This window comes from Hyla sarda, chromosome 10, assembly GCF_029499605.1.
Source record: "Hyla sarda isolate aHylSar1 chromosome 10, aHylSar1.hap1, whole genome shotgun sequence".
NCBI classification, from domain to species: Eukaryota; Metazoa; Chordata; class Amphibia; order Anura; family Hylidae; genus Hyla; species Hyla sarda.
The window spans coordinates 125,573,905-125,586,138 of record NC_079198.1 but is presented as its reverse complement, the minus strand read 5'-3'; the positions used below and the strand labels follow the sequence as shown (position 1 = coordinate 125,586,138).

General features: G+C 44.7%; 1 protein-coding gene across 4 annotated transcripts in view; it reads left to right on the top strand.

Annotated features, from left to right (window-relative positions):
* Positions 1-12,234, top strand: part of ROBO3 (roundabout guidance receptor 3) — a 371,292-nt gene that overhangs the window by 319,868 nt on the left and 39,190 nt on the right. For all 4 annotated transcript variants that reach the window (XM_056544121.1, XM_056544122.1, XM_056544123.1 and 1 more), the window contains exons 8-9: positions 4,881-5,052; positions 11,163-11,368. In XM_056544121.1, coding sequence (XP_056400096.1) covers positions 4,881-5,052; positions 11,163-11,368 — 378 coding nt within the window. The remainder of the gene's footprint in view (positions 1-4,880; positions 5,053-11,162; positions 11,369-12,234) is intronic.

Sequence of the window (12,234 nt, the reverse complement as noted above, 5' to 3'; positions counted from 1 at the left end):
ATCTTCTTCTCTCTGGAGGACCAATCCAATCCTGTAGGTCAGTGGTCTCCAAACTGTGCACCACTAGATGTTGCTAAACTACAACTCCCAGCATGCCCGGACAGCCATTGGCTGTCCGGGCATGCTGGGAGTTGTAGTTTTGCACCATCTGGAGGTGCACAGTTCGCTGTATTACATCAACAATCCATTGATATGAAGAGAAACAGTGTAATACTGAGTTTCTCCTCTGGGGGCGCTGCAGGAAAATTATAAACTCTATACTGTACTAGATTTCCTGCACGCTGGGGATCCCTATAGGAAAAAAATGTTTAGTTTCACAGGACCCTTTTAACAAGTATGGATTGCCCAAAGCGGAAAACCCTTTATTTAACGGTAATAATGTCGTAATAAAATATAATATTTTTTTACTGCCATTCTGGGGACTGATTTTGACGTTGCAGACCATATGACGCACGGTGTAGTTAGTTTCGCTTTCATTTTCTCACTGTTAACATTCTTAGGACCCGTTCACACTGAGAATTTCCGTCCGGACAAATTCTCAGGGCACCCGGCGTTAGGACCCCGCGTGTGAACGGGCCCTTAGAGTTGTAGTGTTTCAACAGCTAGAGAGTCACAGGTCCTGGGAATAGTATGCTCCGGTGGGATGCACCATGCTGGGAGTTGTAGTTTTGCCACCACTGGTTGCGGAAAACTGCTGTAGAATGTATATTTGATGACAAAGAGGCTGTGGGTGCATGCTGGGAGTTGTAGTTTTGCCACCACTGGTTGCGGAAAACTGCTATAGAATGTATGTTTGATGACAAAGAGGCTGTGGGTGCATGCTGGGAGTTGTAGTTTTGCCACCACTGGTTGCTGTAAAACTGCTGTAGAATGTATATTTGATGACAAAGAGGCTGTGGGTGCATGCTGGGAGTTGTAGTTTTGCCACCACTGGTTGCGGAAAACTGCTATAGAATGTATATTTGATGACAAAGAGGCTGTAGGTGCATGCTGGGAGTTGTAGTTTTGCCACCACTGGTTGCGGAAAACTGCTGTAGAATGTATATTTGATGACAAAGAGGCTGTGGGTGCATGCTGGGAGTTGTAGTTTTGCCACCACTGGTTGCGGAAAACTGCTATAGAATGTATGTTTGATGACAAAGAGGCTGTGGGTGCATGCTGGGAGTTGTAGTTTTGCCACCACTGGTTGCTGTAAAACTGCTGTAGAATGTATATTTGATGACAAAGAGGCTGTGGGTGCATGCTGGGAGTTGTAGTTTTGCCACCACTGGTTGCGGAAAACTGCTATAGAATGTATATTTGATGACAAAGAGGCTGTAGGTGCATGCTGGGAGTTGTAGTTTTGCCACCACTGGTTGCGGAAAACTGCTATAGAATGTATGTTTGATGACAAAGAGGCTGTAGGTGCATGCTGGGAGTTGTAGTTTTGCCACCGCTGTTTGCAGAAAACTGCAATTGAATGTATGTTTGATGAAAAAGAGGCTGTGGGTGCATGCTGGGAGTTGTAGTTTTGCCACCACTGGTTGCTGTAAAACTGCTGTAGAATGTATATTTGATGACAGAGGCTGTCGGTGCATGCTGGGAGTTGTAGTTTTGCCACCGCTGGTTGCAGAAAACTGCTATAGAATGTATATTTGTTGACAAAGAGGCTGTGGGTGCATGCTGGGAGTTGTAGTTTTGCAACCGCTGTGGAGATTTTGGCCCCACGCACAATATTGTCTCTTCCATATACCCAGGGGCTCTTAGATGAACCCCCCCCCTTCCTCTGCGGTGACACAGGAGAAGTTTGGATTTCGGTTAGGTCAGAGATTAACCACCCAAGAAGTGACCGTATAGAAGTGTTTACACAGAAGATGTGACCCGCGGGAGGGCTTCACCCAGGCAGAGGTCACCGGGGCCCCGTTTACTGTCTACAGACACTTTAACCATAGAGATAACATTGATGTGGACACAGGACACAGATTAGCAGCTTCCCAAAAATTCTCCAAATTTTTCAAAAACTAGGGGGCATTTTTCGGGAGGGAGAAATTTCGAACTTTTAATGAAAGGTGGATTTCGCAGGTACCAGATTATCAAATATTGTGGATTATTAAGAAAGGTAATACAGCAGTGGTCTCCAAACCTTGGCCCTCTAGATGGTGTAAAACTACAACTCCCAGCATGCCCAGGAAAGCCGCAGGAGGAACTTGGTATAGCACAGTGTCTATTCATATCAATGGATTGTTGATGTGGTACATAATGTGGCTGTCCACATGTTGCAAAACTACAACTCCCAGCATGCCCGGACAGCCAAAGGCTGTCCGGGCATGCTGGGAGTTGTAGTTTTGCAACAGCTGGAGGTCCACAGTTTGGAGGACAATAGCCTAGAAAGTATCACCATTGTCTTACGGAGACACTTGACTGATGTTTCCCAAATTCCCATCCCCTGAAGTTTCCCATTAGTGGGCCCATTACTAGAACAAATAAACAGGAGGAGAGGCTCGTAAACTGGGGGGGGGGGGGTTCCTGGGGGTCCGCCCGCTGTGGAATGCGTAATTTTATGGCGAGATCCCTTTTAGGTAAACAGCCAGGATGAGACAAACTGTTAAGTAAACGCAGCATTGTATATCCAGGAGTGGAGGACGACCATGGCTGGCGTCGCCCATCTGCTTGGTGAGCGCCGTCTACCGTGGGGTGCAGCCTCGGCCATCTGATTTACTGCGCAAAAGTCATTGACTCAGTCTCCGGAAAGGCTGGGTGACGACCAACATGGCTGCCGCTACAACACCCACATGAGCTGATATACTGTATATCCAGCTTTCCCAGAGTCCTGATAGACAGCTGTGAAATCCTCACCAGATTGTTTTTGTAGTTTTCATTTTTTTTGTAGTTATTGATAAAAACATTTTATGTATTTTTGTCTTTCTTTTTTTCTTTTAGTAATAACGACTCAAATAAAAACTGCTACGTAGAACCACGGCCAAAATCTAATGTGTAATGCAATTATTATAGCAATTACCGAATTCGCGAAGCGGCGAGATTATAACTCACTGAACGTCACCGAATTATTAATAGGAGACAATGGGAGCAATTTATCAAGGATGGTGTTGGGGAAGATCTTTTCTACACCCTTAGGGGGAGATTTATCAAAACCTGTCCGGAGGAAAAGTTGCCCAGTTGCCCAAAGCAACCAATCAGATCGCTTCTTTCATTTTTAACAAGGCCTCTGAAAAATGAAAGCAGCGATCTGATTGGTTGCTATGGGCAACTGGGCAACTTTCCCTCTGGAGAGGTTTTGATAATTCTCCCCCTTAATGTGTGGTGGGGATGGTGTATGTGCGTCACATTTTTTAATTGGCGCAAGATCCTAATTTTTTTTTTTATTACACTTTAGGACACCATTTTGTATGTTTCTTCCCCTCCAACTTTTTATCCCATTTCGCCAAAGTATGTGCCTTTTTTTTTTCGTTTTTGTTTTTACAAAAGCCAGTTTTGCGAACCAGGTCTGGGCTGATTTAGATCTGTGACAAATTGTGCGACCAAGTCGCACATGATAAATTGGCGACCGCTGCAAAAAAGACTATGGGGGAGATTCATCAAAACCCGTCCAGAGGAAAAGTTGCTGAGTTGCCCATAGCAACCAATCAGATCGCTTCTTTCATCTTTCACAGGCCTTTTCGAAAATGAAAGAAGCGATCTGATTGGTTGCTATGGGCAACTCAGCAACTTTTCCTCTGGACGGGTTTTGATGAATCCCCCCCATAGTCTTTTTTGCAGCGGTCGCCAATTTATCATGCGCGACTTGGTCGCACAATTTGTCACAGATCTACATCAGCCCAGACCTGGCTCGCAAAACTGGCTTTTGTAAAAAAAAAAAAAAGTCGCACACTTTGGCGAAATGGGATAAAAAGTTGCAGAGGAGGAACCATACAAAGTGGTGTCCTAAAGTGTAATAAAAAAAAAATTGGGATCTTGCGCCATGTTTATCACATGCCGTGTGACCAATTAATAAATGTGACGCACGTACACATCACCACCACACACATTAAGGGGGAGAATTATCAAAACCTGTCCAGAGGGAAAGTTGCCCATAGCAACCAATCAGATTGCTTCTATCATTTTCCAGAGGCCTTGTTAAAAATGAAAGAAGCGATCTGATTGGTTGCTATAGGCAACTCAGCAATTTTTCCTCTGGACAGATTTTGATAAATCTCCCCCTATATACCCAGACTATGGAAGAGCTACACAAGAAAATAGAAAATACAGCTAAAGCAAAAGTCGCAATGAAAAGTCTCTAAACAGCAACTGCGACAAAATCTTAAAACCAATGATAAATTCCCCCTCACACCCCCAATGAGCAAGAAATTTAATGTGTTCTCTGAATTGTCTCCAGGGCAGGAAAATGGGAATAATTTGGGGAGGTTAATCAAAAGCTGTGTAGAGGGAGAGTGGTGCAGTTGCCCATAGCAACCAATCAGATCGCTCCTTTCATTTTTCAGAGGCCTTTTAAGAAAATGAAAGTAGTTAGCTGATTGGTTGCTATGGGCAACTGCACCACTGCTGCTCTATGTGAGCAAACAGTTCCTATAACCTGCCATCCATTAGTCTAGAAAGGTTCATAAAAATATCCAGAATCTGTCAGAAATACAGAGGGATAGTCAGCGACCGCGTGCCCGGCCAGCTGTGGTGTTATGAGCCCCAGGAGGGGGAGAAACACACAAACTGCGGACGAAGTTGTGATAAATAATTCACGGGTCATTATAAAGCTCTTACACATCCATTACTCAGGGCTGATGTAGCAGAGTCGGCTGTGTGGCTCACACTTCTCTGTCATACGTGTACACCCCGTATACATGGAGGATCACATTGTATAGAACGGTTTTCTTCTCCTTCTCTTCCAGATCCTGCTCTTCCCCAGTCAACCCCCCCAGACCGTCGGGCGCTTCTCTGTGTCTCCCAGCGGAGAACTGACCATAATCGACGTCCAGATCGGAGACTCCGGGTACTACATGTGTCAGGCCATCAGCGTGGCTGGAAGCATCTTGGCCAAGGCTCTCCTGGAAGTCGAAGACGGTAAGATACGCGATGGCTAAGATGTGACGTGTGTTATCGATGGATGTCTCTGGAGTATTGTGCCCTGTGGGATGTATAAGTAATATAGGCAGGCATCACTAGTGTTACATTTAGTTATGTCACCTCCTCTTGGTCAGGTTCTCCTGCAGTGATCTCAAAGTTCTGCCGGTTCTGTAAGTGGGCATTCACGCCACAGTTTGTGCATACGGTTTAGGAGTATTAGAACCGTATAAAACCATATATATCCATGGTTTACTCGTCCGGAAAAAACCTTATTAGGGCAGGGCGGTATACTGGTTCATACCAAATACCGAAATTTTTGTCCTGCGCGATATGAATTTTCCCCATACCGCAATACCGGTTTGGCCCCTCCCCCTCGGAAATTAATGAATTATCAGCCCAGCGCTACGCTGTCCCCATATCGGGGGACTAATCATATGTGACCCGCGAGCGCTGTTCTGCTTCCCCCCCCCCCCCCCAAAATTAATCATCAGCCCAGTGCTGCGCTGTCCCCATCGGGGTAAATACTCACATATCACCCGCAAGCGCTGCCCTCCTCGTCCTCCTGTTTGTTGCAGGCCGCTGGCGCTGACACTCCATACTGTATACTGTATGCCTATGCCCGGGCTATAAAGGGTAAACAAAATAAACTTTAACTCACCTTCCCCGTCGGTCCAGACCGGCTTCCTAGGGAATGGAACGTCGGACAGCCGTCAGCCTATCACCAGCCTCAGCGATGTTCCGCCTCGGCCGGTGATAGGTTGAGCGCACTGTCATGTAAGAAGCCGGCTTCTTACATGACAGTGGGCTCAGCCTATCACCGGCCGAGGCGGAACATCGCTGCAACCGGTGATAGGCTGACAGCTGTCTGACGTTCACATCCCCAGGAAGAGTGTGATGCCGACGTAGGAACATGCGTTAAAGTTTATTTATGTTTACCTTTTGCAGCCCGGGCATAGGGATACAGTATACAGTATAGAGTGTCAGCGCCGGCGGCTGCAACAAACTTATTTATTTTTTATCTATTTTTAATATATCAACTGGCTCCAGAAAGTTAAACAGATTTGTAAATTACTTCTAATAAAAAATCTTAATCCTTCCAATAATTATCAGCTGAAGTTGAGTTGTTCTTTTCTGTCTGACAACAGTGCTCTCTGCTGACATCTCTGTCTCGGGAACTGCACAGAGTAGAAGAGGTTTGCTATGGGGATTTGCTTCTACTCTGGACAGTTCCTGAGACACGTGTCATCAGAGAGCACTTAGACAGAAAAGTACAACTCAACTTCAGTAGCTTATAAGTACTGAAAGGATTAAGATTTTTTAATAGAAGTAATTTACAAATCTGTTTAACTTTCTGGAGCCAGTTGATTATATATATATATATAAAAGTTTTTTCCCTGATAACCCCTTTAATTAGAAAACCATATAGAATCTGATTTGTCACCTTGTCATCATTAAGAAACTGTACTAAAAAAAAGTAAATTCTGCTCGGCACAGTTGCAGTTTGGTGCGTTTTTTGGGCGGAAAAAACAAGGTCCTATCACGGTATTGTCTACTGTTTCAAAACCGTACATGCAACATGAATGTTTTTATTTTTAATACAATCAATGGAGAAGCTTATAAAACCGTGTGTGTATACAGTCTCAGCTCATACGGTTTTGTATTCCCAAACCATATGCACGCTACCACACCCGCACTGAACCATACTTTTTTACCGTGTATGGAAATACGGTTCTATACGGTTTTGTAGTATAAAACCATATATGGTCGCCGTATACATAAATTCACCCCTAACTCTGTACAGCTACTCCAAAAATGCAGTTGTGGCTTTAGTGACTTGTTTTTGACTTGAACTTGAAGTAGTACAGAAGTTCGCGGGTCGAAAGAACAATGGTTGGGGTTACCATGGCAACCTTACATTAGCACGCACGTATCGTCCCCCAGACATATGTATGACAACCCACGGAACCTGCTAAAAATATATCATCAAAATCTACACCAGAAGGTTGACAGAACGTGAAAGAAAGTTCCTTGTCTTCACAGCCGACGCGTTTCACAGTCACCACCCTGCATCCTGTACTCCAGTGTTTCCCAACCAGTGCGCCTCCAGCTGTTGCAAAACTACAGCTCCCAGCAACTACAACGCAATCATATGAAACAAGCGTTTATAATCCGATCACACTGTTGCGCTCACTCCTGTAACAGTGTCAGGCCATGATTAAGGGTCATACCAACCCGAAACCCGTTGGAGTGATCATCCTGTATGTTACTTGCAGGATTAAATAAAGTGTTCCTGTTTAATGCACTGTGTTAGAGGGTGACCACTTACGTGAAACCAGTGTGCCTCCAGCAGTTGCAAAACTACAACTCCCAGCAACTACAACGCAATCATATGAAACAAGCGTTTATAATCCGATTACACTGTTGCGCTCACTCCTGTAACAGTGTCAGGCCATGATTAAGGGTCATACCAACCCGAAACCCGTTGGAGTGATCATCCTGTATGTTACTTGCAGGATTAAAGAAAGTGTTCCTGTTTAATGCACTGTGTTAGAGGGTGACCACTTACGTGAAACCAGTGTGCCTCCAGCAGTTGCAAAACTACAACTCCCAGCAACTACAACGCAATCATATGAAACAAGCGTTTATAATCCGATCACACTGTTGCGCTCACTCCTGTAACAGTGTCAGGCCATGATTAAGGGTCATACCAACCCGAAACCCGTTGGAGTGATCATCCTGTATGTTACTTGCAGGATTAAATAAAGTGTTCCTGTTTAATGCACTGTGTTAGAGGGTGACCACTTACGTGAAACCAGTGTGCCTCCAGCAGTTGCAAAACTACAACTCCCAGCAACTACAACGCAATCATATGAAACAAGCGTTTATAATCCGATTACACTGTTGCGCTCACTCCTGTAACAGTGTCAGGCCATGATTAAGGGTCATACCAACCCGAAACCCGTTGGAGTGATCATCCTGTATGTTACTTGCAGGATTAAAGAAAGTGTTCCTGTTTAATGCACTGTGAAACCAGTGTGCCTCCAGCAGTTGCAAAACTACAACTCCCAGCATGCCCGGACAGCCAACAGCTGTCCGGGCATGCTGAGAGTTGTAGTTTTGCAACTGCTGGAGGTGCACTGGTTGGGAAAAACTTCTATACTCGCTCTGTGGATCGATTTTTTTCCCGCTTTTGTCAGACAATCGCAGCGATCATCTATTTAAGGACCTGTTAGATCAGAGCTGCGGTAATGTAACAGATACGAACACGTAGCTTCCGGCCACCTCCAGATCGAATACCCATCTATGCGGCCGTGTAGACGTCATTTATAAAGTGCGTCCTCCTGAACGTCTCCCTCTTTCGTGTCAGCGCAGCAGATTTGCGTCCTCCCCAGGTCGTGTCCTCCCAATAAGACTATAATCGTCTAGTATCTGTATACAGCTCCGAGCCATGGGCAGTCAGGTATATTGATCCGGAGCTGCGCTGGTGCCGGGCAGGATGTATTACCGTAAGAAGCGTGATGGGAACAAAGTAATTGTAACTGCGAGACAGGAACGACGACTGAATGTCCAGGACTGGCGGCCACAGACAACAGGTCATTTACTCGCCATTAAAGAAGCACTCCGGGGTTTTTATTTTATTTTGTCCATATCATGCACATTCACTAGTCCTACAGTGCCATTTGCATTATTCCTGCTGCTATTGCACTTCCCCTCCAGCTCTATCTATATACAGCTACTGCCATCTCTATGGGATCAGGATAGATAGTAATTAAACACCTCAACTCCAGGTTTATCTGTATACTGCTGCTATCTCTATGGGATCAGGATATATATATAGTAATTATACACGTCCCCTCTCCAGCTCTGTCTGTATACTGCTACTGCCATCACTATGGGTTCAGGATATATAGTAGTTATACATCTCCCCCCAGGTCTATCTGTATACTGCTGCTATCTCTATGGGATCAGGATATATAGTAGTTATACACGTCCCCTCTCCAGCTCTATCTGTATACTGCTGCTATCTCTATGGGTTCAGGATATATAGTAGTTATACACTGTCCCTCTCCAGCTCTATCTGTATACTGCTGCTGCTTTCACTATGGATTCAGAATGTATATTAGTTATACATCTACCCTCTCCAGCTCTATCTGTATACTGTTACTGCTTTCTCTATGGGATAAGGATATATATAGTACTTATACACGTCCCCTCTCCAGCTCTATCTGTATACTGCTGCTATCTCTATGGGTTCAGAATATATAGTAGTTATACACTGTCCTTCTCCAGCTCTATCTGTATACTGCTGCTATCTCTATGGGATCAGGATATATAGTAGTTGTATACCTCCCCTCTCCAGCTCTATCTGTTTACTGCTGCTGCTATCTCTATGGAATCAGGATATATAGTAGTTGTACACCTCCCCTTCAGCTCAATCTGTATACTACTGCTGCTATCTCTATGGGTTCAGGATATATAGTAGTTACATACCTCCCCTCCAGCTCTATCTGTATACTGCTGCTGCTATCTCTATGGGTTCAGAATATATAGTAGTTATACACTGTCCCTCTCCAGCTCTATCTGTATACTGCTGCTGCTTTCACTATGGGTTCAGGATATATATTAGTTATACATCTACCCTCTCCAGCTCTGTCTGTATACTGCTGCTATCTCTATGGGATCAGGATATATAGTAGTTATACACCTCCCCTCTCCAGCTCTATCTGTATACTGCTGCTGCTATCTCTGCATCCTGGTGCTTCTTTGAAGCACATGATGGGAAATGTGACTTATCAGACCAGGCCAACTTCTTCCAATGCTCCAAGTCTCTACTGATACTCATTCCCAATAAGAAGAGAAAGCTGATCTGTACCACATCCAAGGGCAGCTCCAGTGATGTCGTATTGATACATGATGTGTACGGTACACGCTGTATACATGTATATACATATTCATAGAACCCCCTCCAGCTGTTTATAGTGCGCATGCTTCTGCGGTTTCCATTGCGGCTTCAGAAGTCTCAGAACATCATTAATTACTTATGGCCCGGGGAAGACGATTTCATTAGGTGGCGGAGGCTGATGGATGCGTCCCCTCCCCCGGCTGTGGATCGGGGCGGCTTCACGGACAGTTTGTTAAACCAACACCATTACCGGAGAATCGTGGGGACGTCGCCTGCAGATTAATCATTGATGGCGACCCCTCGGCCGTCTGTGTCTGTTATTTAGTTCAGTGAATGATGTTCATTTAGTCTGGATATTAGTCGAGGGGTTAATTGATCTCGTTTTGTGTACACAGCTTTTCTGTTTTCCTATAAACCCAGACTTCCTCACACTTCTCTTCTCCTGTATTTAGGCGTAAGCAGCATTTTTCCCTAAAGTGGAAAACATTCTCAATAGTCCTTCCGTCATTCTCTTAGAAAGCTGGGTAATAGCGGTGTCCGCCATTACCGATTTGGACTAGTCACCCAGCTTTCCTTGAGACTAAAACAGCCAAATGAGAACTAAAAACAGATCAATGCAAACTTCAATGCAGATTTGAGTTTAAGTGTTTTGGGAAAGCTGGGTGATAGCTAATATGACCAGCATTACAGATAACACAGGGCTTCTCACACAGCATTCCTAGACCCCAGAACAGCATCTTTTTTGTATGGGAGTTGGGGTTAGATCAATGTATAAATAAGGCAAATTGCATTCAAGGCTCTTGGGAAAGCTGAATGTCATCTACTGTATGTTCTTCATTTCAGACAAAGCTGGGTGGCTTTGCCACGGATATAAGATCTAATTATGTATCAATATAAAAACAGTGAATATATCAGTCTATATAAGGGAATTACAGGGTTGGGAAAGCTGGGTGACAGCTAGTATCAAGGCATTGTAGCCTTTTCAGGGCTTGCCACTCGGCTTTTCTAGAGTCGTAAAATAAAATCTTTGCCTGGCTAGGCAGCAGTAATAGAGCAGAGAATATGTCAATGTAAGCCTATATAATTAGGCCTTTCAGGGTGTGGAAAAGCTGGGTGACAGCCCAAAAAAAAATACTTTATTCTACAGATATTTGAAACAAACATTTCCCTTCTTTAAATAGTGAAATACTTTATTTTTTTTCAGCCACATCAGATCGGGTTCCCCCAATAATCCGACGAGGACCCTCCAACCAGACCCTAGCGGTGGACTCCATTCTCCAGATGCAGTGTCATGTGACCGGGAACCCCTTGCCCAGCACCCACTGGCTGAAGGACGGACAGAGACTTGGGGGGAGTGACCCCCGCATCAGCGTACTGGACAACGGGACGTTACAGATCACCCACCTGCAGGTCAGTTTTATATGTTTCTGGACGGTGTAGAGCAGTATTCTCAAAACTACAACTCCCAGCATTCCCTGACAGCCAAAAGAAGAGCTGTAGTTTTGCAACAGTTAAAGAGCCACAGGTTTGGGAAACATAAATGCAGAGTTTCCCAACCAGTGTGCCTCCAGCAGTTGCAAAACTACAACTCCCAGCATGCCCGGACAGCCAACGGCTGTCCGGGCATGCTGGGAGTTGTTGTTTTGCAACTGCTGGAGGCACACTGGTTTCACGTAAATAGTCTCCCTCCAACACAGTGCATTAAACAGGAACACTTTAATTAATCCTGCAAGTAACATACAGGGTAATAACTCCCGACAGGTTTCGGGTTGGTATGACCCTTCATCATGTCCTGCACACTCGTTGGGAAACATTATCTGAAAATGATGATCTGAATTATATGGCGTCTGACACTGTTCCAGGAGTGAGCGCAACCGTGTAATCGGATTATAAACCCTTGTTTCTTATCATTTCATGATTATTAGTGGGAACATTCAGCCCTTTGTTTTTATAGCAATGATATGTAAGATAAGGAGATGAGGCGCCGCTGATTATCAGTCGCCGTTTACATAAGCCACAATAATTGATAAGTGTGAAACGTTGTGGGGTTCTCTGTTTCCCCAAAGCCAGAAGCTACCCCTATGAACCAGATTCTTGATCTGATGTGGAAGACATAAGCTGGATTCTGATTGGCTTATATTCACATCAGCTACAGATTTTACTGTAACAGCCTTTGGCTGTCCGGGCATGCTGGGAGTTGTAGTTGTGCAACAGCTGGAGATACGCTGCCTGGGAAACACTGCGTTACAGTGTATCAGAGCTCATGTGTTCATTAC